Source organism: Schistocerca americana, chromosome X, assembly GCF_021461395.2.
Source record: "Schistocerca americana isolate TAMUIC-IGC-003095 chromosome X, iqSchAmer2.1, whole genome shotgun sequence".
Lineage (NCBI taxonomy): Eukaryota > Metazoa > Arthropoda > Insecta > Orthoptera > Acrididae > Schistocerca > Schistocerca americana.
Window position 1 is genome coordinate 626,914,959 of NC_060130.1, and position 17,733 is coordinate 626,932,691.

Consider the following 17,733-nt stretch of genomic DNA (forward strand, 5'->3'; position numbering starts at 1 on the left):
TGCCTAGAGTATGTACAGGCAATAGGTATTAAAATGTGTCATCTATGTGGTCTGTTACTATAACATATACAATTTATTGTATGTATGTATAGGAAAAAACCCACTACAAAGTGATTGGACTGCCAGGGTGTAGACATGGAGGGGGGGGGGGGGGGGGGGGGGGGGGGGGGGGAAACCCGGAATTTCCCAGTTGAAAATACACTTTCTCCCGGATGAAAATACACTTCTTCCGTGTTAAGTGACAGTATACTTTTCCTCGGTGCTGTAAAACTTATCAATCCTTAGAACGTTTATGGTTTTCTACACAGACATAGAATTTGCCGGCACTTTAGAAAACGAAACCCAGGGGGGAAAAAAATCACGTTTTGAAAAGGTCTTTAATGTGCAGCAACATGTACACTGCATTTTTTTCGTGTTACAGAGGTATAAATTCGAATTCCACCTAACACTGCATGTTACTTTCCGAAGCAATGAAATCGAGATTGCGACGCGCTTTTGTAAGCCAGTCATTGCTCATGTCACGTGATCTCGCCAGCTGATGACAGCATAGTACACGTGATGTAGTCAGCCAATAACAAGGCCACTCTTAAGTAGCACAAACACACAAAAAGGAAAAGTTAATGGTTTAAATTAATATACATAGTGTTGCTACAAGAAAAACAAAGCTTTCACAAATAATATTGGTCACGAAGATTAATAAGCTGTAAGAGAAGCTAAGCTTCCACATATAATGCTGATCTTTTCGCACACGTTACACTTTAAGATACATCACACAAATGTGCCAGTAAAATTTTTAATAATGACGTAAATGTCTGATCTTCTAGGCTCAAAATTCTTCTAGATGGTCGTTCTCAAAGAGTTGATTTTTAAATGAGAGTCAAACGCTCTGTGATTTAAGAAATTCATTGTACATATTCGCACATAGTTCGTCTTCCGTAAAAGGAAATTTACTTTGAAAGTAATACTTTTCAAATCACCATTCACAATATTTTATTGCGACCTGTTAGAAATTGGTTCGTTTCAGCAGTTGCCAGAGAGCGCCAGATAACAGGTGTCACTGCGCCTGCGCAGCTACGATGATGCAGGAAGCCCGCATGTTCATACATGTAAAACATTAAAAGATCTTGCATTATGTCACAAACGAAACAAGACACCAAAGGATACATCATGAGCATTGGAATTTCGTGAACCATACTAAAATGCATAATTCGCCTTAAAGTGCACAATCGTATGTCCAGATTCGGATGTAAATTTTCTTGAGTACCAGTACTGCATTATCTCATGTTTGGTTCTTTATTATGGCATAATGCCGTACGAGCTAGAAGATGGAAAACGTGCACTTGAAATGCAGTGAATAGTTGAAACTAGCCAACAGTGTGAAACTAAACACTTCGTTTCAAATAAATTGACTGTCTCAGTGCAAAAGACTAATAAGAGCCAAATCTCTTTAGCAAACTGACAAAAATAACTTCATTGTTCTGCAAGGCAATTAATGCTTGACTATCAGAAAGGTGGAAATAAAACCTGAAACTAACAACATATTTTAGCCTTCTGTAATTATGCAAACGTATTTAAATTCATTTGGTAGCCCCTGGCCACAGAAATTCATTTCACTTTCATTTAATGTGAGAGCAATAAACGAAGAGGAAACAGCAAAATCAGTAAATGTAAACACAGGTCACGTGGAGACTACCCACCTCCCCACTACAACTCAGACTGCTCTGTGCATCAGCTCTGGATCTACGATATTTCCGAATTGGGACAATACTAGATAGTGGCACCTAGCCACACTTCTGTAGCCAGAAGCGGGAGAAGGTACTACTCAGAAGCGACTCAACTGCGCATGCGCCAGAACTTGCCCGCAACTGCTCAAATGAACTTAATGTAAAAACAGCTGTCACGTCACGCTCACTGGAGGCAATTTGTTGTTAGGAAGCACTGCACATTCTTCCTAAAGCCTTTGACACACTTTGGTTGGCAGACGCTTGTATGAGCACTGTGTTTTGTTGTTGTATATGGCGCATTTCCTTTGCAACTTAAGTTTTTTTTTTAATTTTTTATTTTTTATTTTTTTTTTTTTTTGTTTTTTTTCTCTCTCTCTCTCTTGTTCATGTTTTGTTGCTGCAGTATTATTCTGCAGAAGCAGGATACAGTAATAATCTTCGTTAGAGTATTGGTTATTACCAGTCAAAATCGCAAAAATGTAAATGGTAACTAGACAATGAAAAATTCCCGGAATTCTAAAAATTTCCCGGGTTTTCCCCAGTTTTCTCCAGGACAAAAAAATCCCCAGGTTTTTTCCCAGATCTCGCGGGTCGTATACACCCTGACTGCGCATGTAACAGCTTGATGTATGTAAGCTCAACCAACCACGTGACACCATATGAAAAGTAATGTTGAATATAATGAATACAAGTTGTCAGACTAAACTATCCATATACTAATGTAATAAATCGTATGGAATATGTTCACACTGCGAGTTGTCAAGACACAAGAGCAATTCTCACTAACTGGAACACCAGCAAGGTGTAAATGCTTTACACAATGTATCAAACAAGATATCTGTACATGTGGTGCTCTATAACTTACAAATACTGAAAAATATCATGTTATACATCACATCATCGAAATTTATATGCTGATTACTGTTATATAAATGGATAATTACACCAACATTGTCAACAAATGTCTACGGCATGTGCTTAAAAAAAAAAAAAACACCACCACACAGTAAATGTAAGCTGCAGCTGAAGATGGGCATCTGTCCGATGTCAGTATGGCAATAAAACAACGTGAAGCATCTAAGCTTCAAAGTTTTTAAACCGAAATTACTTAAAATTTTGTCTTGTTTAGGGTTCTGTTATTGATTGTAAGTTACACCACAAGTTTAGGAATGGCTTTAAATGTTTGAAACTTTATTAGATGTGTGACAGTGACAAACAAGACAGAGTGTTAAATCATATTCTTAACAACAATATATTCATTCTCGTTGCTTTTTCCCATACCTGTGACAAATTTGGAAGCAAACTGTGCAAATACATGACAAATTTTGTTTTTTCACAGTAAGTGGAAACGACGATGGGAAATGACCGATCAGTTGCTCCAGGCTAAATTATCTCCTACCTTTAGATGGACTTATTATTATTATTATTATTATTATTTTTAAAATCGTGAAATTATGTTTTCAGTAACCACAATATCTGACATAAGTAAAACTGGATCATCATCATTTTTACTGAACAAAGCAAAAGAGCCCACATAACACGATTGAGCAAATGGAAAAATATTTTCATTCTTCTATGAATTGCCAGACTGTCAACAAAATCTTTCTGCCACCTCCAGCAGCAACAATGGCTCTATCTTGGGTTGGCACCGAGTCGAACTGAGCTTAGATGGCACATACAGGTACATCAACTCATTGCTTCAACTCCATGCCAGAGTTTACCCATTAGAGTGGTTGATGAATGGTCATATGCCAGTCTCTTAGCAAAACATTATGGAATTTTTCAGGGGGTGAGAGATGTGGGAAACATGGTGGCCAACACAACAGATAAACACCATCTGTATCAAGGTGAGTCAGGATGCATGGTTAACACGCAGTCTTCCATTATTTTGTCAGTCACTGAGATCTCAAAGAAAGTGCACAGCCACCAGCCTTAACACATCTGAAACGTAATGCCTGTTGTTCAAATGGAACTCGATGTGATCACACACATCAGATGCTGGCTGAGGTAAATATGTATGTGTCTGTCCTTTCAGGCACTAGTTGTATTGGGCCACTGAGATCCCACATGGAATTATGTACGGCCTCCCCTGAAACCATTGATTCCATATTCCAATGACAGTTTTTGGATCCTGATGAGTGTAAGCAGCAATATTGCACAACAACATATTGCAGTCTTGATACACCATGACCGTGCCGCATTCTGACAGATGCTGGTAGACATTTCTCCTATTTACACAAGGCAGAACATGACCTTCTCATAAGCAACTAATACTCAAGTGGGATTTCTGAATGACAAACCTGCTGATATTATTTCCTTATATACAGAATGCAAATTATGATACTCCGCAGTACTTCTTGTGGTTACACTGAAATGTTAATAATTTGCTTATCTGAGCATGTAGTACACATTATGTGAATTTGACATTTGTTGCATGCTGCCTTCAAGGTGTTGCTATTTTAATGTCCAGTAATGAACTTGACCTTCTGCCTATTGAACTGATTTGTATGCACTCAACAAGAAGGCCTAATCTTCTTCGTCAGGAACATGAGTTATTGCACACAATGAAGAGATAATGCCAGTTAGGAACAGTCTTAATGTAGGACCCTACCAATACAGATTAAACACTATTTACACTTTATTATTAATACCACATAAATAATCATACTCATTGGATTTAAAAGTGGTGATCCAAAGTTACTGAGTCCACTCATCAACTCTTACAGAAATAGTGAGGACAGTCAAATATGGGCCATTTTTTTGGACCGTGCAGACTCACAAACTGATGATAAATTCACATGACTGGAAGAGAACAAAAGGCGATTATTCTGGAATGTTGAAGACTGTTTACTGCTAGGTCCTCTGAAAGACTGTGAAATATTTTTTTGAAATCAGAGAATATACTTGCTCTTGGCATTAAAACATGTACTCCGACATTAATACAATTTTCTGCACCCTATTCCTAAGTTATTGCTACTATAACTGTTGTCAAACGTTTAAGTACAAAGCAATCTCTTTTATTTAAATGAATGAAAAATACCAGAAAGTACTGACATTCAATGATTCACATAAATTTGTAGCAAATACATGGCAACAAAATCGTTTCATTTGTGAACACTTTTAAATAGAATGTTTAACATTATCTGTGTGGTACTAATAAGGTGTACATTTTGCTTGATCTGAATTAATAGTGTCCTATACTCAGGGTGTTCCTGAAGTCTCCTTTACACTGAAGTGAACAAAAGTGAACATGGAACAGTGAATGAGAATTCTCTCAAGTGTAAACAATAGGAGCATGAGCACGAATGGTATCTGGTCACATTTGGTTTACATTCACAGTCGTTCGTTTGTGGTGTTCCGCTAGTTGTCAATTTTTCAGGAAACATGACAGGAAGTTTGCATCCTCTCCACTTTGGTGCTTGCAGTACCAAGAATTTCATCTCTTATCTTGTGTACATTTATTGTTGCTGACACGAGCTGCATGTGCAATGGAGTGGTTCAAAGGTAATGTAAAGTTGCTGATAGAAGAATATAATATAGATACCATACATGTTTCTGGGATTTAAGAGATTCACAGCACAAGTGACAAAGGAAAAGACTTATGATTGGTAGAAAACTGACGAAGCAGTCACTGGTTCTCCTAGAGATGTGATAAAAATGAAAAATTCATTAGATTCTTGCACTGAGTGGGAATGGACTGAATAAGCAATACACTGAATAAGCACAAGCTTCGTAATTCTTGTTATTAAAAAAGAAGAAAAACCATAAATTTCCTTGAAAGTAAACTAGTACGGTATCTATTATGCTGATCAAAATTAAAAATATGTGAAAGAATTATCATTATCATTGCTTATGTTTATGGTATTTGTAATTACATAGCTCATGTTTCACTGCTACATTAGATATTTCTGATGATAAATGAAAATGGTTTACATGGGATCACACTAACTGTCTCCAAACAAACAATATAGCATAGTAATCTATGTGACAGATCTTACATAAATTTCACATTTCACTGATCATATTTTATTGCCTGTATCTTCTTTAGACACACTTGAATATTATTCTTCAAGTGCTGTACATTGTTACTGTAGACTCCAGAAAGTATCTGATATGAAGCAACTACTGAAATACAAAATTATCATTAATGTAAATGTCTCCCTGCTAATAACCAGGTCATAAGTGCTAGCCTTTTCTCAGGTTATGTTGGCCATCAGTAATTAATGTTATGTTCTGCTTTTAAATTTCCTCCTACACTGTACTGAGAAGCCGGCAAAAAGTGTCTACCAACATATGCGCAGAGTTTTGGACTAATGCTAAGGCAATTCAATGTTAAGTGCACTATGTCTATGCACTTCACATTTACATTCACACTGAGACACCTAAATTTTTCCTGTCCTATGCCTATTTCTCTTTCATGACTATATATACAACTAGTATGGAATATAAGTTAAGCAACTTTACCATAAAATTCATGCCAAAAAAAGATACACAGAATATGCTTTGATGCTCATTTCTTCACAGCATTCCTTCTGTTTGTTCAAGTGTAAATGCTTATTTGCAGGTACAACTTAATGATGGCGCACACCAGTGAACCCACAGGGCATTATTTGTGAATTTGTACTTGCTTGTGTTCGCTCCAACTTTTGTTCTTTAATGTGGAAGCCTGTGTTAATATTAATAAGTACTGTTATTTTATTTTGACAGAATTAGGTACTTGTTGTTACAGAAATGGCTTATTTTAATTCCAAAAATAGGTTACGTCAAGCACAGATATATGCAAATTATTTTTTTGTTGGAAGATCTGGATTAATCTACATCCCACAACTACACAGTTAGAGCCACCTCCTTGCACAAGAATCAAAATTTATCTAAGGTTATTTTTCCTTACTTAAAGAGAATTTTACAACTGCTTCCCCAAATGTATCTTGAATGAGACACTTCCAATACAGCCAAGGTGAAGTAATCTTCTTCATAGCCTTTCAACACCCAGAAAATAATCTGAAATAGGAAGGAAGGAAGATTAGGGTTTAATGCCCCGTCAACTAAGAGTGCGTTATACATGGGAGTCCAAGCTCAGGCTGGAGGAAGGATAGTGAAGGAAATTGGCCATACTCTTTCAAGAGAAACCATCTCCATTTTCCTTTAGTGATTTAAGGAAATTTGGGAAAACAAAAACCAGAATGAGCAAAAGGGAATCTGAGTAATATATATGAAGGTCACTATTTATTTGATATGAACAGTATAGTGCATCCAGTGTTCTTGTCACAAAGCGAAATGATCCACCAAAGTTTCATCAAAATAACTTTCTGTCTTGCTCTTTTAATTTCCTTACTTGTATCAACCATTTGTATCACCAGTCAATTACATCAGTTCTCTATACCAGAATCTTACTTTTGCTTATATTAAACCCTAATCTTCCTTCCTTTCCTTTCTTTTACTTACAGATCTCCTCAAGATAAATTCCACTTCACACAGTGTCTTGTTTAAAACATGTTTGTGTCAAGGAAAATAAACTACTGATTTTACATTAATAAGTAATTTGCATAATGTTGGCACTATTACTTGATTTGTGTAAAAGTCATCAATTGTCTGTTGGATTACCGATTTTGTAAAGATGTTGATAACAACAGGTTTCCTTCCAAAATTCTTAGTGCCCTTTCTTGGCGATGCCAATAAACCATATGGTTTATTTTCACATTCCTTTCTAACGCATTATATTGTGGCAAGGCTGACTTTTGTTGAAACTGCAGCACTGGGACTGGCTGTTTTTGTGTGCACTCTTTGATACATGCTGCAATTATGTTAGAGACGACCAAATGCTCTTCACACTGCAAATATCTCTTCTTTGTATTGTGCACATTTTCTTGAGATGTAGTACATTTATCCATCATATCTGAATAACTAAGTACATCAGTAAATGTACAAACTGAACTGACAGACATTGATAACTAAAATCACACAAACAGAAACATGATTTTTGGTGCACTTGTAGTGCAGTTACAGTGTCCTACTGGTAAAAGCCACTTCCTCCACCAAGAGCACCACTCGCTTATGAGTTTACCAACAGACTATAGTGATGCTGAAAAAATCTGATGGTGATATGGTTAAATCAATACTGGTTATGCGGAAACAACAAGTAGTGATCTTCACCATTTTCTAACAAACCACACAGTATTTCTAAGTTAAATTGGATTACAGGAGTTAGCAAATATGTAAAAAAATAAACATTGAAGTTTCAGCACAGCTGAGATGAAAATTTAGTATCTGCTTTTGGGTCTTTTTTTTCTAACACCTTGGAGACCTAGCCTGAGCATAGCTTGGTCCACAGCTTTGTGTTGAAAATACTGCGTCTAAGTATAGGTCTGGCTGCAATTTTCTCGACACACAATCCACCTATTTCTCGAAAACTTGACTCATTTTGTATGAGAACAATGTATGGATGTGTCACAATCTGCCCCTTATATGGTGCTGCCTTTTATTATCAATTTTCTAGAAAGGAAAAAACATTAGTGAGTGCAAAAACTGCTGTTGTGTATGGCTGAGCCGATACGATAGCACTGAAATAATTTCGCATGCGTACTCATTAGGTTTTGCAGGTTTTATATAACTCTGCTAAAAAAAGGCCACGTTTGTTATGTGACGAATAAATTTTGGAAGCTCAAGAGGAATAAATTGCGATATAACTCACTTTTCACTTTTCCTAGAAGGATAGTTATACTTCCTGTTATCATTAGTTTAAACTTTGTAATCTATCAAAGAAGTAAAGTAAACATGAAAAATAAATCTTGAAGCTTGGCCTTTTTTTAGTACGTATTACTCTTGAAGATACATCAATTACATAAGTGCCAGTAAAGATTTAAATAATGGTATACATAGCTGGTTTCTTAAGCCCAATATTCTCCCAAGCCAAGTGGCCAGTCTCTGAAGTGTTAAACTCAGATGTTAAAGATTATCATAAGATGTATATATACTCACCTAATCATTTCTGTAACCCCCTACCCCCCCACGCACACACACACACACACATGGCAATTACACCAGAAATACTTGACTATAAAGGTTTCCCATAAATAATATAGTAGCTGCAATTAATCTTTCAACTGGTTCAAAGAAATAAACAATTGATATTTAACATAATTTTAGTTTATCATATGATGTACTTCTGCTTCAACTCATACCTGATTGACGCTGCTTCTTCCGGTAACTTTGAACAAAAGTGCGGGGACTTGATGGTACTGAAATTGCACTCGGTGACTGACATTCTTGAGGATTGAACTCTGGTAGTGATGAAAATTTCTTCTGAAAGTTCACTGTTTCCAGAACCCTGCAAATTAATGAAATACAAGGAAAAACCCTAAATAATTCTAAAATGCAAATAGTTTGTTAATTTCCATATTTTATTGTCACAATCTGCAGTAATTGCAGTTGTATGGATTCAGACTCAGCTTGGCTTGACGTGTGTCGACAATAAAATTTTTCACAAACTAAACTGGGGATCAGCAGTCACTGGTGCATAACTTGCACTATACTTGTTGCATTTAGCAATTTTATAGTTTTAGGAGCAAAGTAATTCAGAAACAATGGCAGAAAGCTGAATCATAAGGAAATACTGACTCCAAAAAATGAGAGAAAATGTTCTTTGTGCTTATTTGTACCCATATCAGTTGCTGTACACTCATACTTTGAAATTCTTATTTTATTTAATGCCTGATACAAAAATTGGCAGAAAAAACACTGTACACCCAAGAAAACAGTGAAATAAAAAGTAAAAATATTATTTTACTCTAGAGTTTTTCATTTTGTGTTATGTTTCCAGATAAAGTATTCCACTTTGGTTGTCCCATGGATTTTCTGATGGACTTTTGTTGCAATAACCCCAGTTGTCCTGTTTTTATGACTACTGTGCCATAGGCAAGCTGGTTCATTTCTTGGCCTGACGATTCGGACAGTTGCACACATGCACCAGTTATAAGGAAAGAGGCAAGGAGGAATTGCAATCCATAGCCTTAACAGTGAGTAACACAAAAGTAATAGTAGAGGGTAAAAGTAACATTATGGCAATGAGTCAAGGTTTGAGGTGCATTAAGATCAAAGAACTTCCCATATTTTTAAAGTCTGATTGAATTCATAAGTGGTACAGTAAAACAAATAAACTAACAGTTAATATAATGGTGCAAGCAGGGAAGGCACAACCAGTTAGTGGTATGTAGGCTTGACTCAACATGGAAGACAACGTGGGACCACTGAGAAGGAGAGGGAGACGGAGACGGAGAGGGAGCACCAAAAGATTGACATATGTGCAAGTTGTTTACTAAATGGTAGATAAGTGGAAGAATAACACTTTTTAGAAAAATGTGATAACCAAACATTCAATCTGGCACGAACCATACTCTCTGATCGGAGTAGTTCGAGGCAAGTTCCTGAAGACCGAATCCAAATTGTGGAAAACTGCAGAAGCAGCCCAAGACTAAAACCCAGAACTTTTGATGATTTTACAATGGAACCAAATCGAATTAAAACAGAACTAATGTTAATTACTGTAAATTTGAACAGAAGGTCAGTCATCAGGCTGGTAATGCTTATGTCAGAATTTTTTAACATTTTTTCACTCAGTTGCTGAGAGGAAGACATTAATATCATTTTTAATCCGTGGAAGGTATAAGCAGGCTTTAGGATACAAGAAATATTCTCAAAGTGGGATTTTTAAAGCAGTATTAACTGTAGAAGAGGAAGAACATGAAAAAGCAACTGTTAATAAATGGAATTAGCTGATGTTGGAGTGATGGTACTCCTTGTGATTTTTTGCAACATACACTATGTGATCAAAAGCTGAAAATGAGTTACCAGTTCATTGTGCCCTCCATCGGTAATGCTGCAATTCAATATGGTGTTAGTCCACCCTTAGCCTTGATAACAGCTTGCACTCTCACAGGCATATCTTCAATCAGACGCTGGAAGGTTTCTTGGGAAATGACAGCCCATTCTTCAGGGAGTGCTGCACTGAGGAAAGTTATCAATGTCGGTTGGTGAGGCCTGGCATGAAGTCGGCATCCCAAAACATCCTAAAGATGTTCTATAGGATTCAGGTCAGGAATCTGTGCAGGTCAGTCCATTACAAGGATGTTATTGTAGTGCAACCACTCTGCCACAGGCCGTGCATTATGAACAGGGGCGTGATCATGTTGAAAGATGCAGTTGCCATCCCTGAATTGCTCTTCAACAGTTGGAAGCAAAAAGGTGCTTAAAAAATCAACGTAGGCCAGTGCTCTGATAAAGCCACGCAAAACAAGGGGTGCAAGCCCCCTCCATGAAAAACACGACCACACCATAACACCACCGCCTCTGAATTTTACTGTTGGCACTACACATGCTGGCAGATGACATTCACCATACCCATACCCTACCATCGGACCATCACATTGTGTACCATGACTCATCACTCCACACAACATTTTTCCACTGTTCAATTGCCCAATGTTTACACTTCTTACACCAAGCGAGGCACTTACACCAAGCGACGCATCATTTGGCATTTATTGGCATGAAGTGTGGCTTATGAGCAGCCGTTCGACCATGAAATCCAAGTTTTCTCATCTCCCACCTAACTGTCATAGTACTTGCTGTGGATCCTGATGCAGTTTGGAACTCCTGTGTGATGGTCTGGATAGATGTCTGCCTATTACACATTATGACCCTCTTCAACCATCGGCGGTCTCTGCCAATCAACAGATGAGATCAGCCTGTACGCTTTTGTGCTATATGTGTCCCTTTATGTTTCCACTTCACTACCACAGTGGAAACGGTGGACCTAGAGATGTTTAGGAGTATGGAAATTTCGCGTACAGACATACGACAAGTGACACCCAATCACCTGACCACGTTCAAAGTCATTGAATATCGCAGAGTGCCCCATTCTGCTCTCTCACGATGTCTAATGACTACCGAGTTCGCTGATATGAAGTACCTGTCAGTAGGTGGCAGCACAATGCCCCTAATAAGAAAAAATTATGTTTTTGGGGGTATCCAGATACTTTTGATCACATAGTTTATGAAGGAGAAACACATACACTTTTATTACCGACTCAGAGCTTATTAGTGAGTACTATTATACATAAGACTGCATAGCACAAGTTGTTAAGGCACCAGTGGAGACAGTATATAGGATTTTGGAACAACTACATGAGGAAGAAGTCTGTGACATTCAAACGATGATCAGTATGACAACACAAAATCGGAAGAGAATAAAGAAGTGTACAATAGTAGTTATTATTGGCTAAGATACTAATAAGACGACTTGTGGGAACAGACTGAACCTTACAGTAGGCAAGAATGTAGTCATGGTGGATATACACCAAGCATGTGGAGAGGATAATACTACCATGAACAACCATGTGTCTTGGAGAGGTGACACATCTAAGAGTAAGGCACAGCTACATTGTTTCCTCAATGAAATAAGATGAGATGAGAACAAAGTAAAATGGACAATAATTCCATACATTCCCACCACTGGATGGAATTATGGAAGGAAGGAAGGAAGGTAGTTTAATTACCTGGCAATAACATCATCATTACAGATTGAGCAGAAGCTCGGTTTGGAGGAGGATGAGAAGGTATATCAGTTTAAAGGAAGTCTCACAAAGAGACCACATGACAATCAGATTTTTTGTCATTTTTTATATTTGTTGTATGTGAAATTCAGAACTCAAATATCAATAGGTCAAAGCAGTTGGACACAACTCTCAAAAAAATACTCAAGAAAATTGACTTTGAATTTTTCTGAGAGTCTTTAATACTCCAAAGTAAAGTCAACTACTTGACAGGCAATGTGGTTTCATGATAGAATGCTCGCATGCCATTTGGGTAGACTGGGTTCGATTCTTTCCTGATGCAAATTTTTAAACAAAGGCATATGTTCAATGGGAATTTCCATGAAGTGTAGGATACATAAAGATGGAAAAAACTCCATAGTGCTTAAGGATGGTAATAGCTGGATCGCTGGTGGAGTCTCATTTTGATCATTATTTTTTTCCATTCCATTTGAATACTTATGTCATTTAAATATAAAAACTCATAAAATATATGACAATTAGCACATATAAAATTTTTATTTTCATGAAAAATACACATCATATTATTTATGATTACATATAACATAAAAACTTAGTTTTCGTAGTAAATATAAACTCTTAATTATCTATGACGAGCATTCTACCACAGAGCCAAGCTGCATCTCCAAAAATCTGTCTTACTTCGCAGTATTTAATATGCTTGGAAAACTTCAAGGTCAACTTTCTTAAGAATTTTTTAGAGTTGCATCGAACTGCTTTGGGAAATTTATATTTGAGTTCTGAATTTCATGTACCATAAACATAAAAAAAATACAAAAATACGATTGCCATATAGCCTCCTTGTCAGGATTTGCCTTAATCAATTTAAGGAAATCACAAGAAATCTAAATCGGGATGATCCAACAGAGATTTAGCCGCTGTCTTCCTAAAAATGGATACAGTGTTTTATCATTGTGCTACTTCACTTGGTTGTGATGAAGTTAAGATGGTCAGTGAAGATGAGGACGAAGAAAGAGAAAACCAGAATCCAATTCAATAGAAGATGTTATGTCAGAGAGGATCACCTCCATTTCAATTTACTTGGACATTTAAAAATGGTTGTTGCTCTCCCTGCTCTTTCAAAGGTGAACATGTTGGAATGCCTACAGTTCAGGTGTTTCAGGAACTCTTTTTGTCTGCCCAGCACCTGTGACCTTATAAAAAATGAATCATCAACACAGTGGAAGAAGCAGGTATCCAACTCCACCAATGGGTAGAGTGGTCTCTCCTTGGTTCCAGCTTGAGTTTGTTTGTAAAACTGTCTACTGTAAAGGAAACGTGTTAAAATCACAATGTGGTTGAACACCCATGATTTTGCAGACAAATTTCCTGTCGGTAAGCTGAAGGAGCAACTTCGGTGGCACTTTGGTAAATTGAAACACTACACAAAAGTTTATCACGATGTTAGAAACTATGGCACGGCTGTCAAGTCACTTCACAAAATTCTTAAGTTCTTGATGCAATTCACACTTCTCATTGCATGCGGCAGGTAAATAACCCCAGGTCTCATGTATATTTAACATGATCGATTTAAATAATTATCTGTTTAGTATTGGTATTTTGGTATTTCCATATTATTTTTTTGCAACAAATATGCACATGTAATTACATGACCATTTATTTACTGTATTTACTCGAATCTAAGCCGCACTTTTTTCCGATTTTTTGTAATCCAAAAAACCGCCTGCAACTTAGAATCGAGTGCAAAGTACCGTATTTACTCGAATCTAAGCCGCACTTTTTTTCCGCTTTTTGTAATCCAAAAAACCGCCTGTGGCTTAGAATCGAGTGCAAAGCATGCGGAAGTTCTGAAAAATGTTGGTAGGTGCCGCCACAACTAACCTCTGCCGTCGAATATATGTAACGCTACACAGGCATGCTTTGTAGGCACAAAGATAAATACTGGCGCCAAAACCTCTGCGTTAGTAAATAAATTAAGAAAAAGGTGGAAGACTAGATTTTTTTCTCCGCCTCGAGTTTCGACCACTGCATATTCATACATTATCCAACGAAGTAAATACAAATTCCGCATTGTTCATCTTCGAATGTAGCAGAATTTCAATGTAGTACGAAAATCCGACTGGCAAGACTGTTTGGGATATTTGTCAATGTGGCAAACTCTACGTTCTGAATTTTTTCCTACCTGTGAGAAGAGATGGTTGCTAATAGGAACCTGATGAGATATGAATCACATGCAGTATTCTCTTCACCATAAGAATAATACAAATATAAACATTTTGCCATGTATTCTTTCGTGTTTGCTGCTATCTCATTTAAATCCTGTATACCTAATAAACTACGAAACTAGAGTGAGACAACAGCAAACGCGGAAGAATATACATATCGTGTCATGTTTATATTCGTATTATTCTTATGCCTAATAGTGATACAGTTAGAAATGAAGCACGGCAACTGACTAGATTTTTAAATCTAAGATGACTCTAATTTCTGTGCAGAATTTGATGTACTAAAGAAGCGGCCGCAAAGATTTTCAAACGGAGAAAAATTTTCGCCTAACTCTCGTTCAGAACATGTTCTATCAAACGCAGTCTATTATTTGGTTGTTGTTGATCATTATCAAAGAAAGCAGCTGTGTAAGTAACAACAAATAGCAGTCTATTGCCATTGTTCCGCTAATGAGACGATTCCTCTCTCTTTTTTTTTTCTTTTTAAATTTTAAGCGGTGGTAGCGCGCACAAAAGCAAGCCATGCCGCGAGCGGTGACAGGCCGTAAACACGAACTATCAGAATGCGACGAACAATGCATGTCGCAGTACAGTAATGCATTTTCAGCTTAGAGTGACGTAAACACCTACAACAAAGAAAACGGCACTTATCAGATCAAAGCAAAATAAGCAATCGATTCAAACCAGGCGAAGCACGTGAAAAAGGAAGAGTATCCGTATAAATACGGACGGAGCGCCTGGCGCATAGCAATGGCTAGCTGGTAAAGCTTAACTGCTAAGCTTACGACTCCAACCAAACTACTGTAGCGGTATCGTCATTCATTCGACCTAAATTGTGTCTCATATTACAATGGACCAACTTTGTTTCGATTTGGAGGTACGGCCTAAAACTTTTCTCTCCCCTTGAATTTCGAGTCTCAAATTTCTGGTGCGGCTTAGATTCGGGAAATTTTTTTTCCCTTTATTTCGTGTCTCATTTTTCAGGTGTGGCTTAGATTAGAGTAAATACGGTACTTAGGACATTAGTAAACATATTTGAAACGCTTTTCAAGAGAACAAATGAATTAAATGGTTATATTATGTGCTTTGCTGTTTTTTACAAGAATCTATGATAATATGCTGATTTAAGATTTTTTATTTATATTACTATTATCACAGAGGTTTATTTATTAATTTTGTGTGTGTGCTGTCATCACATTTCTTCCATTCTTATGAAGTCTGTAAAAGTGTAGAGTTGTTAGGAGTTTAGCATATGATTTGGTGCGAATGAGGGGGTCTGCTATTTTGAGATTTAATTTCACATTTTATGAATGCTTACTTTTAACTTCCAAGAATGGTTTTTTTTTCGAAGAGTTGCTGAAGAATAGTAAACTGTTGGTCACAGAGAAAAATGTGTGTGTGTGTGTGTGTGTGTGTGTGTGTGTGAGAGAGAGAGAGAGAGAGAGAGAGAGAGAGAGAGAGAGGGGGGGGGGGGGGGGGAAGCTGCATAAGATTGCATGCACAACTGAATGATAAGTACAAAAAACTAATTATTAATATGTGATCACAATATAGGGAAATTGGTTCTTCTGGTATGGAAGTTGGTTATAAAATCCGCAAATTGGTAATGACTTCGTGACTGTTGCTAAATATTAATAAACCATAAAATCAGAATTATCTTTAATCCATTTTAATGTATTAATTATCTTTTAATGTATTAATTACCTTTAATCCCTTTTAACATACGAAAACTTATCATTTAACATTAATCAGGTGAAGGAAATTTATGTATGGTATCAAACAGTGGTTACAGGAGAAAGCATGGGGAATAGTAATTAATAATCTGAGCAAAGTGTAGCATTCAAAGTACTAATGGAGGATAAGAGTACTGTTACAATTATCAGCAGATGAGCGGACAACATTACAAACACCAAGTTGGGTCAACTCACATTACAGCTATTGTTAATCCACCGAATAAAGGAACACCGAGAACATGGAAAAGAACATACTGAAATATATATTTCAAAACTTCTTACCTATCCATTCCATCCTCAACATTTTTCTTGAAAAAGCTCTTTTTGGTTGATGGCGATGAAGGGATTGTCTGCTGTTGAGGCAGCATGGTTTCTGAAGATGAGACTTCTTCAGAGGCTGATGCTTGGCTGACAACTACACTGTCTGCTACATTGCTAATGATGCATGTGGAGACAGCTGAAAAAAGCATAAAACAGATGAGAATACAACACTGTATCAGCTAATACTTATTGTATTTCTGATACTTTACAAATATATCAAAAATGCTCTGAAATGTACAGAACTATAGTTCAAGAATGTGCTCATATTAAAGCTGTGACAGGCCTCCATTGTCTTACTCTACAGAGTACTCTGTTACTGCCCACAGTAGAGCTGATATGAAAGTAACTGCGAGTTCTGAATTTTTATTGTTTTAATAAGTGTCTCAAAGTAGTATTGCTTAGCATTTGGAAAGTCTCCATCATGCAAGAAATTCTCTTGGTCATGAAATGCAATATGGGGCAGCCAGGAACAGCTGCCACCATTGTAAATTCATTGTTTGGAGGATGACAGAACAGCACGCCCATTACACCTACCAGAACATCAAGAATATTCTCAATAGTAGATGTGTGTAACACCTTAAATGGAAGTCTTCAAGTCAGCAATGTTAGAAACCACATCATCTAACTCAGGAGCAGTTGGTTAAGAATTTGAGTTGCTGTCATAAGATATTACATAGGTTTAACCACAGCAAGTTAAAATCAGTATCCGATAGTGTACTTATGGATGTAACTTGATGGTTCTAATTTGACTCAGAGATAAAGCGTACTCATATGTCTGGACACTCACCGATACTGTTTGTCTAATAAAAGTGAAGACAGAGAGCCTGATGGGAAAACAAATGGCGTGCATTATTTACTGTTAATGGAAACAACAATATTATCACATTTGAACATAGGACTTTAATCACACCCTCAGATGCTAGAGTACACCTATTCAAAAAAGCAGATAAAAATTCACTTGATGCCTTCCTGAGAGACAATCTCTACTCCTTCCAAATTAACAATATAAGTGTAGACCAAATGTGACTTGAATTCGAAGAAATAGTTTCAGCAGCAGTTGAGAGATTTATACCAAATAAATTAACAAACGATGGAAATGATCCTCCTTGGTACACAAAACGGGCCAGAACACTGTTGTGGAAACAATGAAACAAACATG

General features: G+C 36.9%; 1 protein-coding gene across 1 annotated transcript in view; it reads right to left on the bottom strand.

Annotated features, from left to right (window-relative positions):
- Positions 1-17,733, bottom strand: part of LOC124556642 (putative transcription factor capicua) — a 347,411-nt gene that overhangs the window by 63,253 nt on the left and 266,425 nt on the right. The window contains exons 19-20 of the mRNA XM_047130607.1: positions 16,536-16,710; positions 8,906-9,051 (exon numbers count right to left, since the gene is read on the bottom strand). Of these exons, the coding sequence (XP_046986563.1) occupies positions 8,906-9,051; positions 16,536-16,710 (321 nt within the window). The remainder of the gene's footprint in view (positions 1-8,905; positions 9,052-16,535; positions 16,711-17,733) is intronic.